Here is an 18,874-nt window from a genome sequence, read left to right on the forward strand (position 1 = left end):
TTTTTAGTTTGGAATCCTGCCTCATGTTAAGCCCCCACTATATAAAAGGGTGTGTTGGATGTTTTTTCCTAAACTTTAAATACTCCTAGCATGAAGGCAGGGCCTTGTTTGGTGTGGTGCTTGATTCCTTCAGTTGGGGTTTCATTTTTGACAGGAGGGACAGGGAGGCTGTTGCCTTGGTGACCGTTCCTCTTTGGAAGTTGCTGGCCAAGGGAAGAAAGTCAGCACTCTTATTTTTATGTTTCGTTTTTATTTTATTTATGGGCCCCTTCAGCTTCTCCTCAAGATGCTCCCTACTTAAAATGCTGTCAGCGCAGCCTTTGGCTGCCTCAAAAGGCGCAGTCCCTTCTAGTCGTTACTTTTTGGCGGGAAAAGTGATTCAAACTTTGAAGGCCGCAGGTCTTTCAGTAGTGGGAAGTGCGCGTGCGCTGCAGTTTGGCTTGGGACGTGAGGCCGACGGGAAAACAGGTAAAGGAGGCCAAACACGGAGGGCGACCCTGCTTAGAAAGGGAAGCGTTACCATAGGAAACACTGCGCGCGAGAGGCAGGGATTGGCCGGAAGCTCTTACCTGTGTCGACACGGACAATATGGATTGGAGGAGCCCGGAGAGTGGCGTGCCCCTTGCCCAATAGCCGAGGAGAATGCTTTCCGCAAGGCGGAGCTCCAAGCTGCGGGTCGCTGAGGAGCCACTATCAGGTTATCCCACTTTTCTTGCAGCTGGTGCAGAGGAGCCACCGCGGCCGGTTGGTGGGTTGGCGGCGGCGAATGGTCCATATCCGGCTTGGGCAAGCGCCCTTGAATTGTATGGGCCCAAGGTGCCCGGGCCTACGCTGATGGGCGCCCGGAGGCCTTTGGGAGCGGGAGGGAGCCGCTGCGGCGAGCGTGATAAAAGTTTCTTCCTGCGTCCTCGCGACCTTTGCTTCCCTTGTTGTGTGGATCTGTACTAAAGGGCCACCGCTGCCGCGCCGCTATCCTCTCGGAGGGTGAAGGGATGGGGCCACGGCGCTCCCCTGAACCTGTTCCCGGCCGGGAGGAGTGGAATGCGACTAGCCTCCGCCCGGGGTCGGGGGACCCGTCCGGTCTCTTGACTGCCTCTGCACCTTCGATTGCCTTTCCTGTCTGGCTCCCTATGGGGTACGTGCCAGGCACCCCCACAAACACCCGAGACTCAAGATCCTGCCGTTTCCCGATTTAGCCCCATCTCTGCCTAGACCACGTCACGCGGGAAGGTGTCTTATATTACGCGGCATTAAAATTCGTTACTGTTTTAGCTAAATAGCCTTTGGCACCTCAATATATATGTTTGTATTTCTTTTAATACTGATTTCAGCATTGTACTTTTTAAAATTGTTGTCATACTTTCTGCGTTCACATGATGAAAAGGGGGTAAGAAATTGGATAATATTTGAATTGTTTGTTTTCACAAATACAAACTTATATATTGAAATGAAGAATAAAGGGAGTGCAGCTCCTAATATATAGCGCCATTCTCCAATCCCAAACTTTTTAAATTCAGACGTTCGCTTAAAGTATACAGAATTATCTCAGGCTAAAGTTGAACTGTTAACTCCACCGAAACTATTGCCTCCCTCCCCTTATTAATTATTAAATTAAACTTACTAGTCACTTGTAACCCAAATGGTCTCTGAGGAATGTAGGTTGGAATATATATGTGTGTGTATGACAATGGCATACAGAAATACATTACATCATATACTACATGAATATTACATACAGCACAGCGTATTAGGAAAACACAAACCCCCCATTTGTTGGCATCCATCTGTCTCAAGAGACAATGAAAGAGTTCACCATCAGAGGTAAAATCAAACAGTTGGAGAGTTACAGCACCTGTTGTGGCTGTAGAAACCAATACGAGAGAGACATGTTTTATTGCAGGTGGGGAAATGAAGGCATCTGGTTTTGCTGCTGCAGATGCATCACAGCGTTTCATGACCTGACACTCCAGGCACTGCAGTTGTCTGCAAGGGTTTCCATATGGCGAGGTTAATGTCAGCCTTCATGTCACATTTGCAGACATCTTTGTAATGCAGAATTGGTCTGCCAGTGCCAACCTAGTGCCTGAAAGCAAGCTCCTCCTAAAGCACATCCTTGGGGATCCTGTTCTACTTAGGAAGAGACACTAATAGGCAGTTGTTCACACAGAGTTGTCTTCATTATAAAATGTAATGTAAAGTATCCTGTAACACAGTCTTAGTTTTAGATAGTGGTGTAACAAGTGACTAGATAAAAATTTTACTCTGGAAAAGTGTACATAATAGCATTTGCAACCATTTAATGTCCTTGGCCCAGTCCTCCAGCTTGGCTGACTGCCCATTGCTGGCAGTTACCCAATTGTAAAGTTATCTCTGTTAATTATTCTTTGGCCTAAATTCAGTAGAGGGAAAGCTCCGCTGACTTCATCAGACTTGTATCAGAACCATTTTGATGGACTTTCCTTTATTGATTTTGCCTGCTGGTTTCCAAGCCCTTTTAGGCTCTAGAAAGTCATACTGTTTAAGTAAGATATGGGATCTCCTTCAGAGGGCTGTGAAAAACTGGGATAAATGTGACCATACTCTTATCACACTTGCTCAGGACAAATGTCTGCAAGCTGCTTCACTCTGTCCCAGGAATAAACCCTTCTAAAAAGCAAGTAGCTGGGGGACCTCATAGGACTTTCAGCTGAATCTTGGATCTAATATCATTTATAATCTAAAAAGAGTGGGATGATCCTAGCTAAAAGGAGGTGACATTTAAAGGACTTCTTGTTAAGGACCCTTGAAATTGCAGGACTCTGTAACCCATTTATAATTTTAGGTGGTCCGACATCTGTGCAGGGAGTCTGAGTACTGCCTTGTCCATTTCAACTTCATTCTACTTTGCTCTCTACTAGCTCACTTTTCCAGACAATTTATCCTTTTGTTCCAAAGTCCCTGTGAGAGGACACAAAAATGGCAGCAAACTACAGTAGTGCTGTCTAGCAACACTGCAGTGAAATTATCACATGTCAAAGCAGATTTTAAATTTCTGAATGAGATTTATTCTTGGAACTCCTTAAAAGAAGCAAGGGAACTTTTTTAAAAGTGGGGGGAGACATTTTTCAGCTCATGGACAATTGTTTTGCAGAGAGAACATATCAATGGTGCCCAGAGCAGGAGGCAAAAAAGTGTGTAGAACAACAGCTGTAACTCTTACATCTGTACAAGAGGCTACATTCCAGCAGCCAGCCACAAGTTACCCATCCTTCTATCCATGCTAGCAAAAGGCATTATCACAGTTCAGGGACACATTCCAGCCACACAAAAGCACTTGAGAAGGGTACAGAGCTGAACCAGTTAGGAGAGTGGCATGAGGGCTGGGTAGAAGGGTTTGAAGGGTTGCATTTGGCCTCAGCTCAGATTCCCCACGCTGTCTTGGGGGACTTTTACTTTGCCCCATGGCATATATGCTATGGAGTGCTACAAGAGTGTTTCATTCTTTCTGTTGTTTAAGAAGAAATTTGCAGAGCAGTCTCTAATGTGCTGTTTACACTCAGCTCTATCCTTTTCATACAAGATTCATGTGAGACATGATGTTATGAGCAGGGGAATTGCGGTCTGCCATGGACCAGCCAAATGCTAATAAACTTAACAGTAATAAGAAGAGGGCCAGTTCATCTAATCAACCGCATGGTGGGTGTTTCGTTTTCTCATCCATTCCTCCTACTGTAATAGTTTGCATCTTGGGGATGTCTTGGTTAGATGCAGCCTTATGCTGGAAGCCCAGATGGTATCTAGCACAAGCCTTTCAGCAACTTGGGCTGATGCACCTAGTGCACCTAGTAACCATTGTCTGTGACATGGTAACATATAACTTGGATTACTGCAACACTTTTAGGAGCTGCCTTTGAAGACTACACATAAGCATAAACTGATGCAAAATATGACAACTAGATTTATTGACTGGAACGCACTGCATGGAATTGTGTCTGCGTGTCTGTCTAAAACTTTTCTGTTTTCATGGAATAAGCTATTTTGGAATAATGATGGGTGAGATTACTCTAGTGCTTGGGGTACCTGTTTTTGCAGCCCTGGTTCTGTTGTGGCAGAGGACAGGCTGCTGAGCAAGTAGAGCTGGCCTAGAAACTAGCATGTTTATCAAATCCACAGAAGCACAGTATGCATAACTTTAGGAACCTTAGTCTGGTGAGCAGAATGCCCTAAGGTACCTGAGAGGAAATAACAGAGACAAAGCCTGAACTTTTCCAGAAAAAGGAAGCATTAATTCTGATAAAAGGCAAATGGCAAGCAAACTTATGGAAGGTTTTCCTCTTATGGGCAGTCCCTTTAACATGGGATATACAGCGGTACCTCGGGTTAAGTACCGTATTTTTTGCTCTATAAGACTCACTTTTTCCCTCCTAAAAAGTAAGGGGAAATGTGTGTGCGTCTTATGGAGCGAATGCAGGCTGTGCAGCTATCCCAGAAGCCAAAACAGCAAGAGGGATTGCTGCTTTCACTGCACAGTGATCCCTCTTGCTGTTCTGGCTTCTGAGATTCAGAATATTTTTTTTCTTGTTTTCCTCCTCCAAAAACTTGGTGCGTCTTGTGGTCTTATAGAGCGAAAAATACGGTACTTAATTCGTTCCGGAGGTCCGTTCTTAACCTGAAACTGTTCTTAACCTGAAGACCACTTTAGCTAATAGGGCCTCCTGCTGCTGCACGATTTCTGTTCTCATCCTGAAGCAAAGTTCTTAACCCGAGGTACTATTTCTGCGTTAGCGGAGTCTGTAACCTGAAGTATATGTAACCTGAGGTACCACTGTATTAAGATATGGCATGCCCCAACAATCTAATCTTCCAGATGTGTGCTTAAGATCTTTCTATTTGCCCAAGCCTTTTCTGACAACTTTTCTGTTGTCATTCATATCATATTATTATTATTATTATTATTATTGGCATACATTTTATACTTATCCTTGTTTTTTGTACACCACCCTGATATTTTATAATGTGAGTGCTTTATAAATAATTAAAAACGGGGAGAAAGCTTAAAGGGAGATGGAGGGCAAAGGTGGACACAGACAGAAAAAGATGTTTCAGTGTTTCTGCCAAGCTATATGGGGCAGGTAAAACAGGGCTGAGTCGAAAGTGGGTTTGCAAGCACAGCTGATCAGTCCTGTGCATATGGGCTTTCAAATCCCAAGAGTAAGCTGATTGTCTGGTCTTATGAAGCACTGTTTATGGGACTGTGTTAGTACTTTTCTGGATGTGCCTTTGCCTGCATGGTTTGATTTCAAACAGTGTGGGCAAAAGCAGTTCATCTAGTGCTTTAAATTGATTTGGATTTTAATTTTATGCTGCCTTTCTGTATTTTATGCTTTATTTTTGTGCTTTTATACGCCTTGATGTTTGTACAGTATTTTTGCTCTACATTTAGAAGCTTCCTTAGGAATTTTGATAAACTGAAAGGAAGAATAAAAGTCTTCCAAATTAATAAGCTTGGTGGTCCACCCTGGAAATACAGTAGAGGGAAGTGTTTGGTTTTTAATTCACTTGCAGTATCAGGGCCATCACTCAGTGGTAGAGCCTCTGCCTTGCATTCAAAAAGTCCCAGGTTCAACCCACAGCAGCCTGAGGTAGGGCTGGGAGATACCCCCTGCCAAAACCTAGAGAGATTCTTGCTGCCTGTCCGTGTTGACAATACTGAGCTAGATGGACCCATGATCTGACTCTATAAGGCAGCTGCCTATGTTCCTGCCGATACAAGAGACAGCCTTCTTGCCTTACTGATTTTGACAGAGCAATCCATCAGTGTCTGCGACTGCAGGATAATGTCTTTACAGCTTTGCACCTTCTTTTGAGAGCAAGACTCTTTTCCTAGCAAAGCTGGTGCTAGGTAGACTGCCCAGCCCATAGGCAGCTTGCTTCTGCAGCAGGACTTAGTTCCTATCAAAGATTATGTTGTAGACCTGATTGAGGAAGGCATTGATTCCCCCCCCCCTTACTCCATCGTGCTATTTGAGTTCAGGGGTCAGAGTGTAGTGGGAGTGAGGAAACCCTTGTTAATCTTTCTACTCGGAAGACAGCTCTGTTTATCCCAGGCTAGCGTCTCTTGTTTGTTTCACTGTAGGTGGATGGATTTATACTGAACAGTGTGTCCAGCCATGTTCCCAGAGTTAATTATTCTCCAGAAGGTGGCCGTGAGCAGAAAAGAGAGCAACAGCGAACTCCAGCAAACCTCCGGGCTCAGCAGAAACCCTGGCAAGCGCCTGCCGCTCAAGTGCTCTGACAGCTGCTGGTTCCCTGCCTCTCTCTCTTCTTTCTAGCACATTGGTGCCGCCACCCTCTTCTCACATTTACTGTAAACTGGGATCTAAAGGCAGAACTGCTACAGGCACCTTCTCTCCGTCCTTAGAGGCACAGCTCTGAAATCGCAATGGCAGGAAAGGGCTACGGCTATTATCGGGTGGTGATATTCACTGCCATGTTCATTGGCTACACCCTGTACTATTTCAACCGAAAAACGTTCTCGTTTGTGATGCCTTCAATCATGGAAGAGATAAGCCTCGACAAAGATGACTTGGGTAAGAGCTTTCTTCTTGGAGGGAGATGGTGCATGCAGAACATGTTTGTGGTGCTCAAAAAACTTTATCCTGAAAATATTTTCTTGAGATTTTGGGGGACTTCCTTTCTTTGTGCTTAGGGATTCAATTAGAATTCAGCTGTTGCTTTGCCAGGGAAGTTCTCTTTGGAAGGAGGCCAGTCACTTGGAGGCCAATTTGCAGTTCTGGGACTGATGTTGTAAGGCTGCTAGTTGGGCTTCTCTGAGTACTTGCATTTTCTTTCATTTCCAGATAAAGGCTGTCATTGTTGTTTTGCCTCTAATCTGCCCCCTTAATGTCCACTGTGAAGAACTGCATCACTTCTTAACCTGATGTTACAGTAGTGCTAGTACTTATTTGTTCTTATGCTATGTTAAGCGCAATGCACTGTAGTTAAAACTATATTAATAATAATAGGAGAGCAGACTCCTGTCCCAAGGCACTTACAATCAATAATCAAACAAAGGAAAGGAAGCAGAGGCAGAGGCAGGAAAGGCATAAAAGTACATAATGTTTATTTCCAGTATGAGTACTTAGAGTTATTTTCACTAGGATATGGTGACTAAAGGATTATGCCAGACAAAGGGTCTGTGGACAATTGTTTACCCACAAGTTGGAAGCAGCTACAATAGATCAGTCTAAAGCCTGAGCAATATATTCCCAGTTTGCCTCGAGAAGGACAAACATGGCCTTTCCTGAATGTAGACTTAAGCTTGAGGTAATAGATAGAAGGGCATCAGAATCTATAGAGCCTCTGTGTCGTACCTAATTCTAATACTGGCTAGCATTTTGCTTGGTTTAAGTACTACTGTCAATGAGGCTGAAGAGTTCATTTGTGACCAAGTTCCTTTGGCATAACATGAGCATGGCATAACTATCTTTGGGTTCTCATCCAATGCAGGTCTCATCACCAGCAGCCAGTCCGCAGCTTACGCCATTAGCAAGTTCATTAGTGGGGTCCTTTCTGACCAAATGAGTGCCCGATGGCTTTTTTCCTCTGGCCTCCTGTTGGTGGGCTTAGTCAATGTGGTCTTCTCTTGGAGCTCTACCGTCACAGTCTTCGCAGGGTTGTGGTTCCTCAATGGGCTGGCCCAGGGCCTAGGGTGGCCCCCATGTGGAAAAGTACTGCGCAAGGTAAGTGTGTGTGTTTGGTGGTGGTTGTTGTTGTTGTTTGTGTGTGTGTTTTTGTAGGGCATGCTGCTGCTTCCTGAGATGTTCCTAGCAGCAAGTTTCCAGCAGGGGGCCCTGTCCCAAGAGAGCAGTCAGTCGAAATCCATTCTCCAGGGCAATGGAAGCTGAGAGCTGCAGGTGGCAGCAAGCGGTTCTGGTAGCTTTTGTTTAGCGACTGTTTCTGTTGCTGCCGGTCATTAATGCCAGAACCTCACTTGCTGTTTTCCTGTCCCAGGCTGCAGAGGTAGAGGCCTTGCCACTTCTGTCTGCTCCCAATAGGTGCCATCCTTCTGGTGAGCTTTGACTTGGCAGCGGTGGTGGGAACTATCAATCACAAGCCATATCATATTTCACTTCGAGATATTCTTGGGCAGCTGGCACCCCTGTTGCCCCCAGCAGCAGCAGCAGCAGCCTGCCCAGACTGCCTAAAATATGATCAAATGACGCTGAGCAAGTGGGCCTTGCAGTGGAAAGTGTTTTCTGTGTTGGGCTAGGCATTCTGTACCCAGGAAGAGCTGGTGTGCAAGCAGCATAAAGAAGTAAGAAAAGCACTGTCAATCAAATCAAAGGCCCACCTTGTTCAGCACCTGGTTTCCTATAGTAAGCAACCAGCCACCTCTTGGGGACATACAGTAAGCTGGACAGGAAGGCAATAGCTGTTGTTCTCCAGCAAACAGAGGAAGAGGATGCCTCTGATTCAGATGGCAGCATATATGCCTCATAACCAGTAGCCTTTGATAGTGCAACATCCAGAAGGAGAAGGGGAAGCTCTCTGGGGTCCTGGCAGTAACATACAACCCCCATTGCAGAAAGATTGGGGGCTGCAAGTGTTTCTGGGAGCAGTAAACCCCCTTATTCAAATCTGTAAAATAAAGGAAGATTATTGCGAAGTGTTTTTGACCAAGAGGCCACTCCAGCTCCTTTTGTCCCACCTTCAGCCTGTGCAGAAGCCTCTGACCCTCTCCCATTCCAGGAGCCCTTTGCTTATTAGCTGTGCAAGACCCTCTGCTTTTTTGAGCTGCCCTTGGTTATGCCCCTTTTATCTATCTCCTGTTATTTTTGAGAAGTTGTTTAGACTTAATTGATTGTATCTTGTTTCATTTTCTGCTGATGTATCTTTTATACTGTAAACTGCTTTGGGAGCTGTTCAGCTGAAAGGTTTTGGGAACTGTGTTTCAAGAGGGGTAGTTTGAGATGCAAATTGGGGGACTGGTTTGCGTCCCATTGGTGACTCCAGCAAAATTTTGGCCATTGTTGTTCATGACCAGCCTGGAGGCTTATGGAGCGGAGTTCTAAAGTCACGTGAGCCTTCCGTATGCATGCCGGGCCCTGGAATGGGGACCTTCCCCAACTCATGTCCTTTCTCTCTCCCTTCTGTGTAGTGGTTTGAACCTTCCCAGTTTGGGACTTGGTGGGCCATCCTCTCCACCAGCATGAACCTGGCAGGAGGGCTGGGCCCTATTGTGGCTGCTCTGATGGCGCTGAGCTATGACTGGCGCACAACTCTGGCCCTTTCCGGCTCTGTGTGTGTGGTCGCCTCCTTTGTGTGCCTGCTCCTGATTAAGAATGAGCCCTCGGACGTGGGACTGCCCAACATTGAGCCTGGGCCCAAGAAAGGGAAAAAGGGTGAGTGTCTGGGAGGTGAGAACTGGCTGAGGTGGGACAAAACAGCAGAACTGCCTGATATGACCTACTTTTGACCAAGCTGCAAAGTGGAAGGTGTAGAATCTGGTAGGGCAGGTAGCCCTGACAGGGGATTATAAGAGTCAGCTCGTGGAAGCCTCCAGTGAGGATCAATGGGAAGCCATGAAATTCTCCAGTACAGTTAAACTTTTATGAGAGCTTAGCTCAAGTTCAAGTGAGTAATGGTTTCTTCTTTGCAGGCTCCTCGGCAAATGACAGCACACTGGCTGAGCTGCTGCTTTCTCCATACCTCTGGGTCCTGTCTACCGGCTATCTGGTTGTCTTTGGTGTGAAGACATGCTGTACAGACTGGGGGCAGCTATTTCTCATCCAGGAAAGAGGACAGTCTGCACTTGTGGGTATGAGACACCAGCCCCAGTCTAATGTTGTGTTTTCCAGAGCTAGTCAAATCCTCGTAGCAGGCAATTAACCCTACCCTTGAAAATGTAAAAGAGTTAATTGTGTGCCAATGTCAGTTGGGAGTTACCAACATGATTCGCTTGAGGGCTGCCTCTGAGCCCTATCACTGCCCCCTTTATCATGAGGAGGTGAGAGATGGTACCTTTTCCCTACCTTGAAAAGCAAAGAGAGGTGAGAGAAAATTGCAACTCTATGTGCTTCTCCTTTTGCTGCTGTATTGTGGTTTTCAAGACTCGGATCAGCAGGTAAACAGAAAGAGAAACAGAATAGGGGGGAAGGGTTAGAGGGAAAGGGGGCTGATCTGGGAGGTAGGTGCAGGGGTCAGAGAAAAGAGAGCAGGTGCAGACATATGAGTTTGATCTAGAAAATGAATTCTCTTGAAATGGTTTAAGTTTTGGTTTTTTTTCCCAGAGACTCACTACCACCACCAAATCACAGGTCATATCTGTCTCCATTGACAGAATTGTAAAAACTACAGATGCAATATTTTTCGTTGCTGCCATGATGCAAAAACATGGATCGAAGACATGGATCTTTGTGGATCCTCATTATTTTGACAAGATCTTCTCAAAACCACCATAAATCATAGATCACCTCTGGATTGGTTTTTTTTTTCATTCTGTGTAAAAATAATAAAGATCAATGAGAATCCATTCCTTGTATCAATGTTTTTGAAGTACCGGTACTGGAAAGCACTGGATCTTATTTTTCCAGTGTACCCCTCCCTCATTTGTCTGAGGAGAAATAGTGACACAGGTGAGAGAAGAAACTAGAAAGGGTTGAGCCCACGCCCCCCTTGCAAAATTTCAAATATGAAATGGCCCTGCTACTGGCCATTCTCAATGCCAAATATTGTTTGTTTCCTGAAATACTTTGTGGTGGAAAAATATCTGAGAAACTGCTTTCAGCTGAGAAGTGTTAGTGCAGCAGGCAAGAAACTGTTAGCCTGACAAATCCCTCATTTCCATGTTCTACAAGGAAGCAGAATTCCCATGTGCAGATTCTCCCTCTAGTGTAAGCTGGCTTCTATTTGTTGTATACCCTGTAGGAAGTTCCTACATGAGCGCCTTGGAAGTTGGGGGCCTGGTTGGCAGCATTGCAGCTGGCTATCTTTCAGACCAAGCAGTGGCACGGGTAAGTCACCCTGTCTCTTGTAGTAGAAAGGACAGCTACTCCTGGATGTCTGTTTCAGGCAGCCTTCCAAGGCAGTTGGTGAATGGCAGTAGGGACATAGGTAATGGAGGGGCTTGGCGAGGCACAGGTACTGCTGAGGTTGTTGGCTGTTTTAACACAAGGGCATCTTCATGTCTTCCAGGTGGGCCTGTCAAATTATGGGAACCCTCGACACAAACTTCTTCTCACTATGATGGCAGGCATGTCGGCTTCTATGTACCTCTTCCGGGTCACAGTCACAGCCAGCTCTCCTAAGGTAAGCCATACAAAAGCAGTTTGTTGCCACAGCTCAAGTTAGGCGAGACAGAAACAGTTCAGACAGAAAGCTGATTTACAGCATCACAATGTGATAGAGGAAAGGACAAAACTGTTCCCATGCACAAGCAAGGACTATTTCCTTATTGCAAGAGCTGATCGGCTCACAGCATCACCTGCTCGGAGTACTTATTGAATATGTAATTCTCTTGACTCCTTATGCTTTTTAGTAAACAGTAGCACATCCCAGGAGGTTTTCCACAACTGAAATGAAGTTTGAGTTCTGGGGCATACGTGATGTTCTCCAGCTTTGGATCCCTTAGAGTGAAAGTTTCTTGGGACCCTTCCTTTCTGGGCTTTTTACATCCACAGTCCCACCTATTGAAGCTATAAATTTCACGGCTTCGCCAGCTTTGCTCTGCCTTAGAGAGGCAGTCAAGGGAATTCCCCAGTTCCAAGTAGAGCATCACACGAGCCAATGTGGGGTATTGCCATTAATGGCAGAAGTAGGACCCTGTGGTCCTTTAACTCCCATCAGCCTTAGCCAGCATGAGCAATGGCCAAGGATGATGGGAGTTGTAGTCCAACAACCTGTGTGTGGCCACAGGCCCCGATCATTGATGTACAGCACTGAAGGTGGTGGTGGTGTTTCTGAATGGCAGGTTTTACAGTTATTGCAATGCCTTTTTCTTCTTCTCTCTTTCCAACTTGCTCATTTTTTCCTTCTTTCTCTCTCAGGAAAGCGACTATTGGATTCTAGCCCTCCATCCTCTTTCTAACCTTGTGGGCTTAACAGAGCACGAGGTCTATATTCTGCTTTATCTTTATCCTGCCTTAGCTTCCCATATTTTGCTTCTCTGCTGTTATTCTGTGGGGTTTAGAACCTTGAAGGAATGCAATAAACATCTAAAAGAAACCAAAGCATTGTCTGTTCATGCTGTCAGCTGCTTCACACATCTGTCTCCTAACACGTGCACTTCATAGGTAGCAGCTTTGGAGCATCTGCCTATGGCAAAAGGGTAAAAGTAGCTTCTGGGATGCTTAGGGCAGGGGTAGGCAACCTAAGGCCCAGAGGCCAGATGCAACACAATCGCCTTCTCAATCCGGCCCACGGACAATCAGCATGTTTTTACATGAGTAGAATGTGTCCTTTTATTTAAAATGCATCTCTGGGTTATTTGTGGGGCCTGCTTGGTGTTTTTACATGAGTAGAATGTGTCCTTTTATTTAAAATGCATCTCTAGGTTATTTGTGGGGCATAGAAATTCATTCATATATTTTTTCAAAATATAGTCCGGCCCACCACATGGTCTAAGGGACAGTGGACCGGCCCACGGCTGAAAAAGGTTGCTGACCCCTGGCTTAGGGAGACATGATATAATCCTCTGATTGCACTGATAGATAATGTTGCCCTAAACATGTTATCAGACCAGTGTGCTAAAGGTTCTCATTTTTACAGTCATATATATTTTAAGGACAGTTTCTGGGGTACTGTTGGAATTTGTGCATCTGCAAACAGTGATTTTAAAGCACTTACCGACATCTAACCCCATCAAATGCTCTTGCACAACCTTTGCTTTCTATAGAAACTGCTGCTCATGTTCGTTGTTAATCTAATTAACCAGATTGCTAACAAACAGTTCCCCTTGACTCCAGATAAATGGAACTATAAGCTCACAAGCATAAGGTATTTCTTAAGTGTAGTCTGAAACACTACCTCGTTGATAGAGATCCAGGTAGCAATCTGTAGGGTAGCTGGAATTTTACTACCCCCACATTCTGACTTTCTTTTTGCCCTTGTTTTGTTAGTTATGGATCCTGCTGTTAGGAGCTATCTTTGGATTTTGCTCTTATGGGCCGATTGCATTGTTTGGAGTAATAGCAAATGAGAGTGCGCCATCAAACCTGTGTGGAACTTCTCACGCCATTGTTGCACTAATGGCAAATGGTGAGTTTAGTCCTTCCAGAAATTGAGGATGGCAACACATTCTCTCCCCCTGCCCTCAAGTGACCTTTTCTTTTCTTTTTCAGTTGGAGGGTTCCTGGCTGGGCTACCTTTCAGTACCATCGCCAAACACTACAGCTGGGGAACAGCCTTCTGGGTAGCAGAAATTACCTGCACGGTCAGCACAGTAGTGTTTTTCTTCTTGAGGAACATCCGCACCAAGATGGGCCGGGTACCAAAGAAGGCTGACTAAAGCAGAGCAGTAGCTTGGCTGTTGGAGGAGCCTCCCACTGCAACCATGGGTTTTTAAAAAGTACTCCAACAACTATTAGATCAAGGCAGAACTAAGCTTTGACAGTGTATCCTGGACCAGGGTAAAGTTTTCTGTTTTAAAAAAAAAAATCACTTTGCTGCCACCTATTTTTGTTCCTTAAAATGGGAACGGCCAGAATGGTTTGGACCTAATGGACCAAACCCTATTCTGCTTCTCCCTGGCAAAGGCAAGATTTGGCAGCTCCACCTGTATTCGCCTCCTGATGATCTCACTGGCAGCCTGCACTTCTTACAAATGTGTTGTAAGCAAGCAGCGTAAGGACTTTTTCACTGCCTGGAGGGAGGTGTCACTTTCCTACCTCCATCACCTACAGAACACTTCTCTTGTGTATTTGTGCTTAATTATTCCCTTGATTTCTTCACCTTCCAACATTCAGTTAACTCCGAGAACTCTCTTCTCAAACGGTCTGTGGTTCATTGGGGTGTAATTGAATTGGAGACATTCACAAGAGGGGAGGCTTCATTCCTTAATCTTAGTATTTGGGGCTGTAGCCAGGCAAGGATGGACGGGCATGTGTACCTTACTAAGCATATAGACATGCAAACCTCAGAACTGGGCCCAAATGTGACCATCCAAGCCTCTTTTATCTGGTCCTCTGGGTTATTCCCCAGATCCCATCCCTACATTGTTTTCATTTTCCAGAATGTGTTCTTGAACTCTTGTAATGCTTCTTCCTTACATGGATGGAAGAGAGAAGGGGATGTGTGTGCGTAGAAACTAGTCTGCTGTACAGAGGTAAAATTTACATGAGTTATCCTCCTGCTTTTGCCTCTGGCCCTGTCTTCTACTGGCATGTTGCCAGCAAGGGAATGCAGCCCTCAGACTGATGTAAATAGATACATGATAATGAGGAAATGATTACCCGTGCCCCCCCCCCCTTAGTGTAAGGAAATGTAGCATTTAGCAGTTTGCACTGATCAGAACTTCCCTGGACACTTCTGCAGACATTTTAGGGGCCTCTAACTATAATTCCCATGAGGAGCTGATAATGCAGACTAAAAATGGACAGTTTTATGTGAAACTGGATTCCAGATCTTGTTCATTGTTATGGAGTGTACACTGACAGCAATAAAGACAATAAAGTAGAATTAACCTATGTTCCTGTGCAGTGGCCTCTTCCTAAATAGTATTACTCCAGTAGGCAGAAGCCCACAGAGATTTGCAATTTAGTTCAGGCTCTTACCCTCCCTGGATGCTGATAATTCATTCCCAGCTCAAGAATCAAGTCTCTTCTCTTCCTTTAAGGAATGCTTTATTTACATTTGCAAACATACAGTGCTTCAGTTATAAATTAAAAGAATACATTGCAGCAGACATATATGTACATGCACCACTCTTGAAGGAATGGTGTAGCTCTCATGTTTCCTTTCAAGCTGCCAGCCAGCTTCCTTCAGCAGCAGCCAAGATTCAGCACCAACCACATCCACTCAACAGCAATACTCCCTGTTCTGTGCTCTGGAATTGCAGTCAAGGTGGCTATGAACAGATGGTCATCTGTCTGACTCATATTTTAGTTGTTTAGTCCACTGGGTGACTGAAGAGGGATAAATCCACCCTACAATCCTGGTCCAAAAGGCCCTGCTTTCTCTGCTACCTCCAGCGCAAGCTTCAAGTTCTGATCAAAGAGCTCACATCTGAAATGGTGAAACAAACACAAGAGAACTAGAACATAACCACACTGGAGCAGGTTTAGAACAGTAAGTCACCCATTTTCCATTTTATTCTCAGTCTAGGGTGAATGTCTGAACGAAGTGCAACTGTGTGATTCAGCATTAGTAAGGTATGAAATACCATGTCAATGCAGCCTGAAGATCAACCTTGGGGACCCTCTAGACGTTGTTAGACTACTCCCATCAGTCCCAGCAAACATGACCCGTAGTCAGGGATGATGGGAGCTGGAAGGCTTCCAGGCCCTGTTGAAGATGCTTTTGTTCTCTCTCCTTGATAAGCTTAACTTCTTGAATCAACACTGGCACTGTGGAAAATGCCCCCCAGGCATGAAGTGTTCAATAACATGTCTCAGTGTGAGGGCATGTAAGAAACTGGAAGCATGCAGACTTACTAGGCCTCATACACTATCTAATGTGACACTGCCTATCTATTGTGATCACATTCCACAGTTGTTCATGGGATTTGCCAGCATCCCAGGGAATAAACTGAGGGGTTCAGGAGCCAGGAGGGCTTTTCTCTCTTGTAATACTCATGTACATTGATTTTTAAACACATGGTGGGGGGAATCAATTTTAGTAAGGGAGGGTTTTACTGTGAGAATGTGCATTTGATCTCTACCTGATTGGCATCTCCAAGGAGTAGAAAGGATTTTTCAGAGCAAAGTCTGAATAAATCTCATAAATCTTGCGCAGAAGGGAATCTATCCCAGACTGCCGTGGATCAGCAAGCACCACAAATTTTATCCCTGAGGATATGAAAAACAGAGTTAGAGCAAGCCACATCCAAAGCAACACATACAACTGGCTTGAGTGATTTTAAAATGCACAAAAAGGTTCATTCCTTGTCATTCTTCCTCAATAAAGACACTGCAAGGCAAAGGCAGATATCAAATGCCAGGTACCAGGCAGATGGAACAGCAAAGGAAGAGAAAGTTAACTATTAGCTACCAAGGTTTTGTTGGTTTTAAAGCCCTACACAACTAGGGACCAGGATAGCTAGCAAGCTCCCAAGGACACCCTGCAAGTCATTCCACCATCACTGGATTGCCACTTGGTAATGCGGAAACAGGCCTCAGTGATGGCTCCCACCTTTTGCAATGCCTTACCGCGGGAAATTTATGGAGACAGTAATGATATTTAACTGCCTCTTAAAACATCTGTTTACCCAAGCTTCGTTGGACTCCTGACTCTTACACTTTTAATTCTATTTTGTGATACATACTTTTGTTTTTAGGTAACTTAACTGATTGGGAGTTTTTTTGTTGCTTTTTATAAGCTGCTGCTACTACTACTACTTATTATTAATAATAATAATTACATTTGTATAATGCTCTTCACCTGAAAATGAACAGCAGTTCACAACATAAAATTACAAAATGAAATTATAAGAACACAAGATTAATAATAATAATAATAATAACAACAACAACAACAACAACAATAAACAACTCCCTGGGGAGAGACGATTATTAGGTTAAGCGGTAGAAACATTTTATTTTTTTGTAAACCACTTGTGATTTTTATATAATGAAGTACACATAATAGTTATTAAACATTTGTCTTTTACCACTTCTCCACAAAGAGTAGCACTTCTAGGAACATCCTCACTGAATGTCGCTGCAGAACTTTACTTGCTCAAGTGGGGTCTGCTGTCCATACTAACTAAAGGTCAAGAAATGCAGATATTATAAAAGAAGCAATACCTGTTAGAGTCTGAAAACAGTGTAGCTTGAAAGTGTCGGTCTCTAGCATCTCAATTCCAGAGCTCCCCTGCTCGGGAGACAGTTGGGACCCAATCGCAAACAACCTGCGCATAAAACAGAGCCCCAAATTGTACCAATTGATGAAGTGCCTTCCCCATATCAAAACCAGTCAACCCCTCTCCCTTTCTGGGTTCTGGCAAACATCTCATCCACCCCTGACTCACGAGTGGAACATGGAGGCCAGCATGAGCTTCTCATTGGATGACAGTCGGGGGCGACCAAAGCGGATTGACACTGGGTAGTTGGCTGGGTTGCCCAGGAACTCCAGCACATCCCTGCCGTCACCAGTGTACCTTCCGTTGACATCAATGCCGTTGATGGCAAGCACAGCATGGCCCACTGCAAAGAAGGGAAGAGGCAGTCACCATTCAATACCCCCTCTCACCCGGCACTGGCAATCCTTCCTGCATCAGTACCTCCCCTGTCTCCCTCACCCTTGGGAGCTCTGCCAATCAGTGGAGTAAAGGAGCAAGAGCAGCTCCAGTATACAATGTATACAATGTCATTTTCTGGAGCAGAATTTGCCAGTGACATAACCTGAGATGGGTGGTGGGTGTTAGGTCTGACCAGGTTCAGCTTGGGATCCCTATATTAGGTAGGCAAAGCTTAGCCAGTGAACATCTCTGAGCCACCCTGAGATCTTTGGATTTAAGGTGGTGTGCTAAATAAACAATAAATAAAACCTTTGGGAGCTGGTCAAAACGTTTTACTATAAATGTCACACCTGAGGCTAAAAACCCTCAGAAGCATAAATGTACAGTGGTATCTCTGGTTACGTACTTAATTCACTCTGGAGGTCCGTTCTTAACCTGAAACTGTTCTTAACCTGAAGCACCACTTTAGCTAATGGGGCCTCCCGCTGCTGCCACGCCACCCCCGTGCAATTTCTGTTCTCATCCTGAAGCAAAGTTCATAACCCGAGGTACTATTTCTGGGTTAGCGGAGTCTGTAACCTGAAGCGTATGTAACCCGAGGTACCACTGTATTGATAATAAATTATCAATGGCCATCAAAACCAGCTGCTGGAGGCAGCCACCGTACCCTGCCTAATGGTAAGGGGGTCGGAGAGAATCGCTGGTGGGACCCAGTTGTTCCCTCTCCCTGCCGCAAAAAGCCCAATTCCCTGATCCCTTGTGAGCCACCCTTTGCCAGAGGAGCCTAATGAAGTGGACATGGTTCAGGTGTGCGCTGCCACCAAAGCTTTTTCAACTCAAGGAGCAGCTGTCATGAGTTCCGTCTCCCCTTCAATGTACAAAGGCAGCGAAGGCACCAGAAAATAATAAATAATAATAATAATAATAATTTTTTATACCCCGCCCATCTGGCTGGGTTTCCCCAGCCACTCTGGGCGGCTTCCAACAAAACACTAAAATACAATAACCTATTAAACATTCAAAGCTTCCCTAAACAGGGCTGCCTTCAGATGTCTTCTAAAAGTTTGGTAATTATTTTTATCTTTGACATCTGGTGGGAGGGCGTTCCACAGGGCGGGTGCCACTACCGAGAAATAAAAAAAATCGCGGGTGGGGTGGGGAGGCAGAGTGGGGAAAGTATACTTATTGGGGGAGGGGGGAATACAGCGCTTGTTAACGAAATGGGGGGGGCTCCGCTCGTCCCCCTCGGGCGCCGCCTGTGTCGAAAGGGCCCAGCCCCCGGGGCCGCTCCTTTGCCGGCTGCTTCCCGCCCCTCACCGCGGATGCCGTCGCGCTGCCCGAAGGAGACGAGGACATGCTCGTCGTGCGGGCGCAGCACCAGCTCGAGCGGGAAGCTGAAGGTCTTCTCGGTCTCGGCCCTCGGCGCGTAGTGGTCCAGCTGGTAGATGAGCCCTCCGGCCTTGTTCACCACATACACGCTGAAGATGGCCATCGCGGCTT

At 45.4% G+C, this 18,874-nt stretch overlaps 2 protein-coding genes across 8 annotated transcripts; one reads left to right on the forward strand and one right to left on the reverse strand.

The window, feature by feature from the left end:
- The first annotated feature begins 438 nt into the window (after window positions 1–438).
- On the forward strand, window positions 439–14,663 carry SLC37A4 (solute carrier family 37 member 4). 7 transcript variants are annotated; one of them, XM_080983593.1, is made up of 10 exons: window positions 439–697; window positions 6,116–6,569; window positions 7,489–7,721; window positions 9,140–9,383; window positions 9,641–9,799; window positions 10,909–10,994; window positions 11,176–11,289; window positions 12,027–12,092; window positions 13,098–13,236; window positions 13,320–14,663. In XM_080983593.1, exons 2-10 carry the CDS (start codon window positions 6,422–6,424, stop codon window positions 13,484–13,486), a joined length of 1,356 nt encoding a protein of 451 aa, XP_080839719.1. In that variant the 5' UTR covers window positions 439–697; window positions 6,116–6,421; the 3' UTR covers window positions 13,487–14,663. The 7 variants fall into 7 exon arrangements, with proteins under 7 accessions (XP_080839719.1, XP_080839725.1, XP_080839722.1 ...); XM_080983596.1 differs by lacking the exon at window positions 439–697 and adding an exon at window positions 734–803; XM_080983597.1 differs by lacking the exon at window positions 439–697 and adding an exon at window positions 797–816.
- TRAPPC4 (trafficking protein particle complex subunit 4) lies at window positions 13,628–18,873 on the reverse strand. The gene is made up of 5 exons (XM_080983718.1): window positions 18,692–18,873; window positions 17,165–17,339; window positions 16,941–17,044; window positions 15,857–15,983; window positions 13,628–15,201 (listed from the first exon to the last, which is right to left on the reverse strand). The coding sequence occupies exons 1-5, from the start codon at window positions 18,864–18,866 to the stop codon at window positions 15,123–15,125; spliced, it is 660 nt and encodes a 219-aa protein (XP_080839844.1). The 5' UTR covers window positions 18,867–18,873; the 3' UTR covers window positions 13,628–15,122.
- Window position 18,874: the final 1 nt, after the last annotated feature.

The sequence above is a fragment of the Podarcis pityusensis genome (genome assembly GCF_964106645.2).
Source record: "Podarcis pityusensis genome assembly, chromosome: 15".
Lineage (NCBI taxonomy): Eukaryota > Metazoa > Chordata > Lepidosauria > Squamata > Lacertidae > Podarcis > Podarcis pityusensis.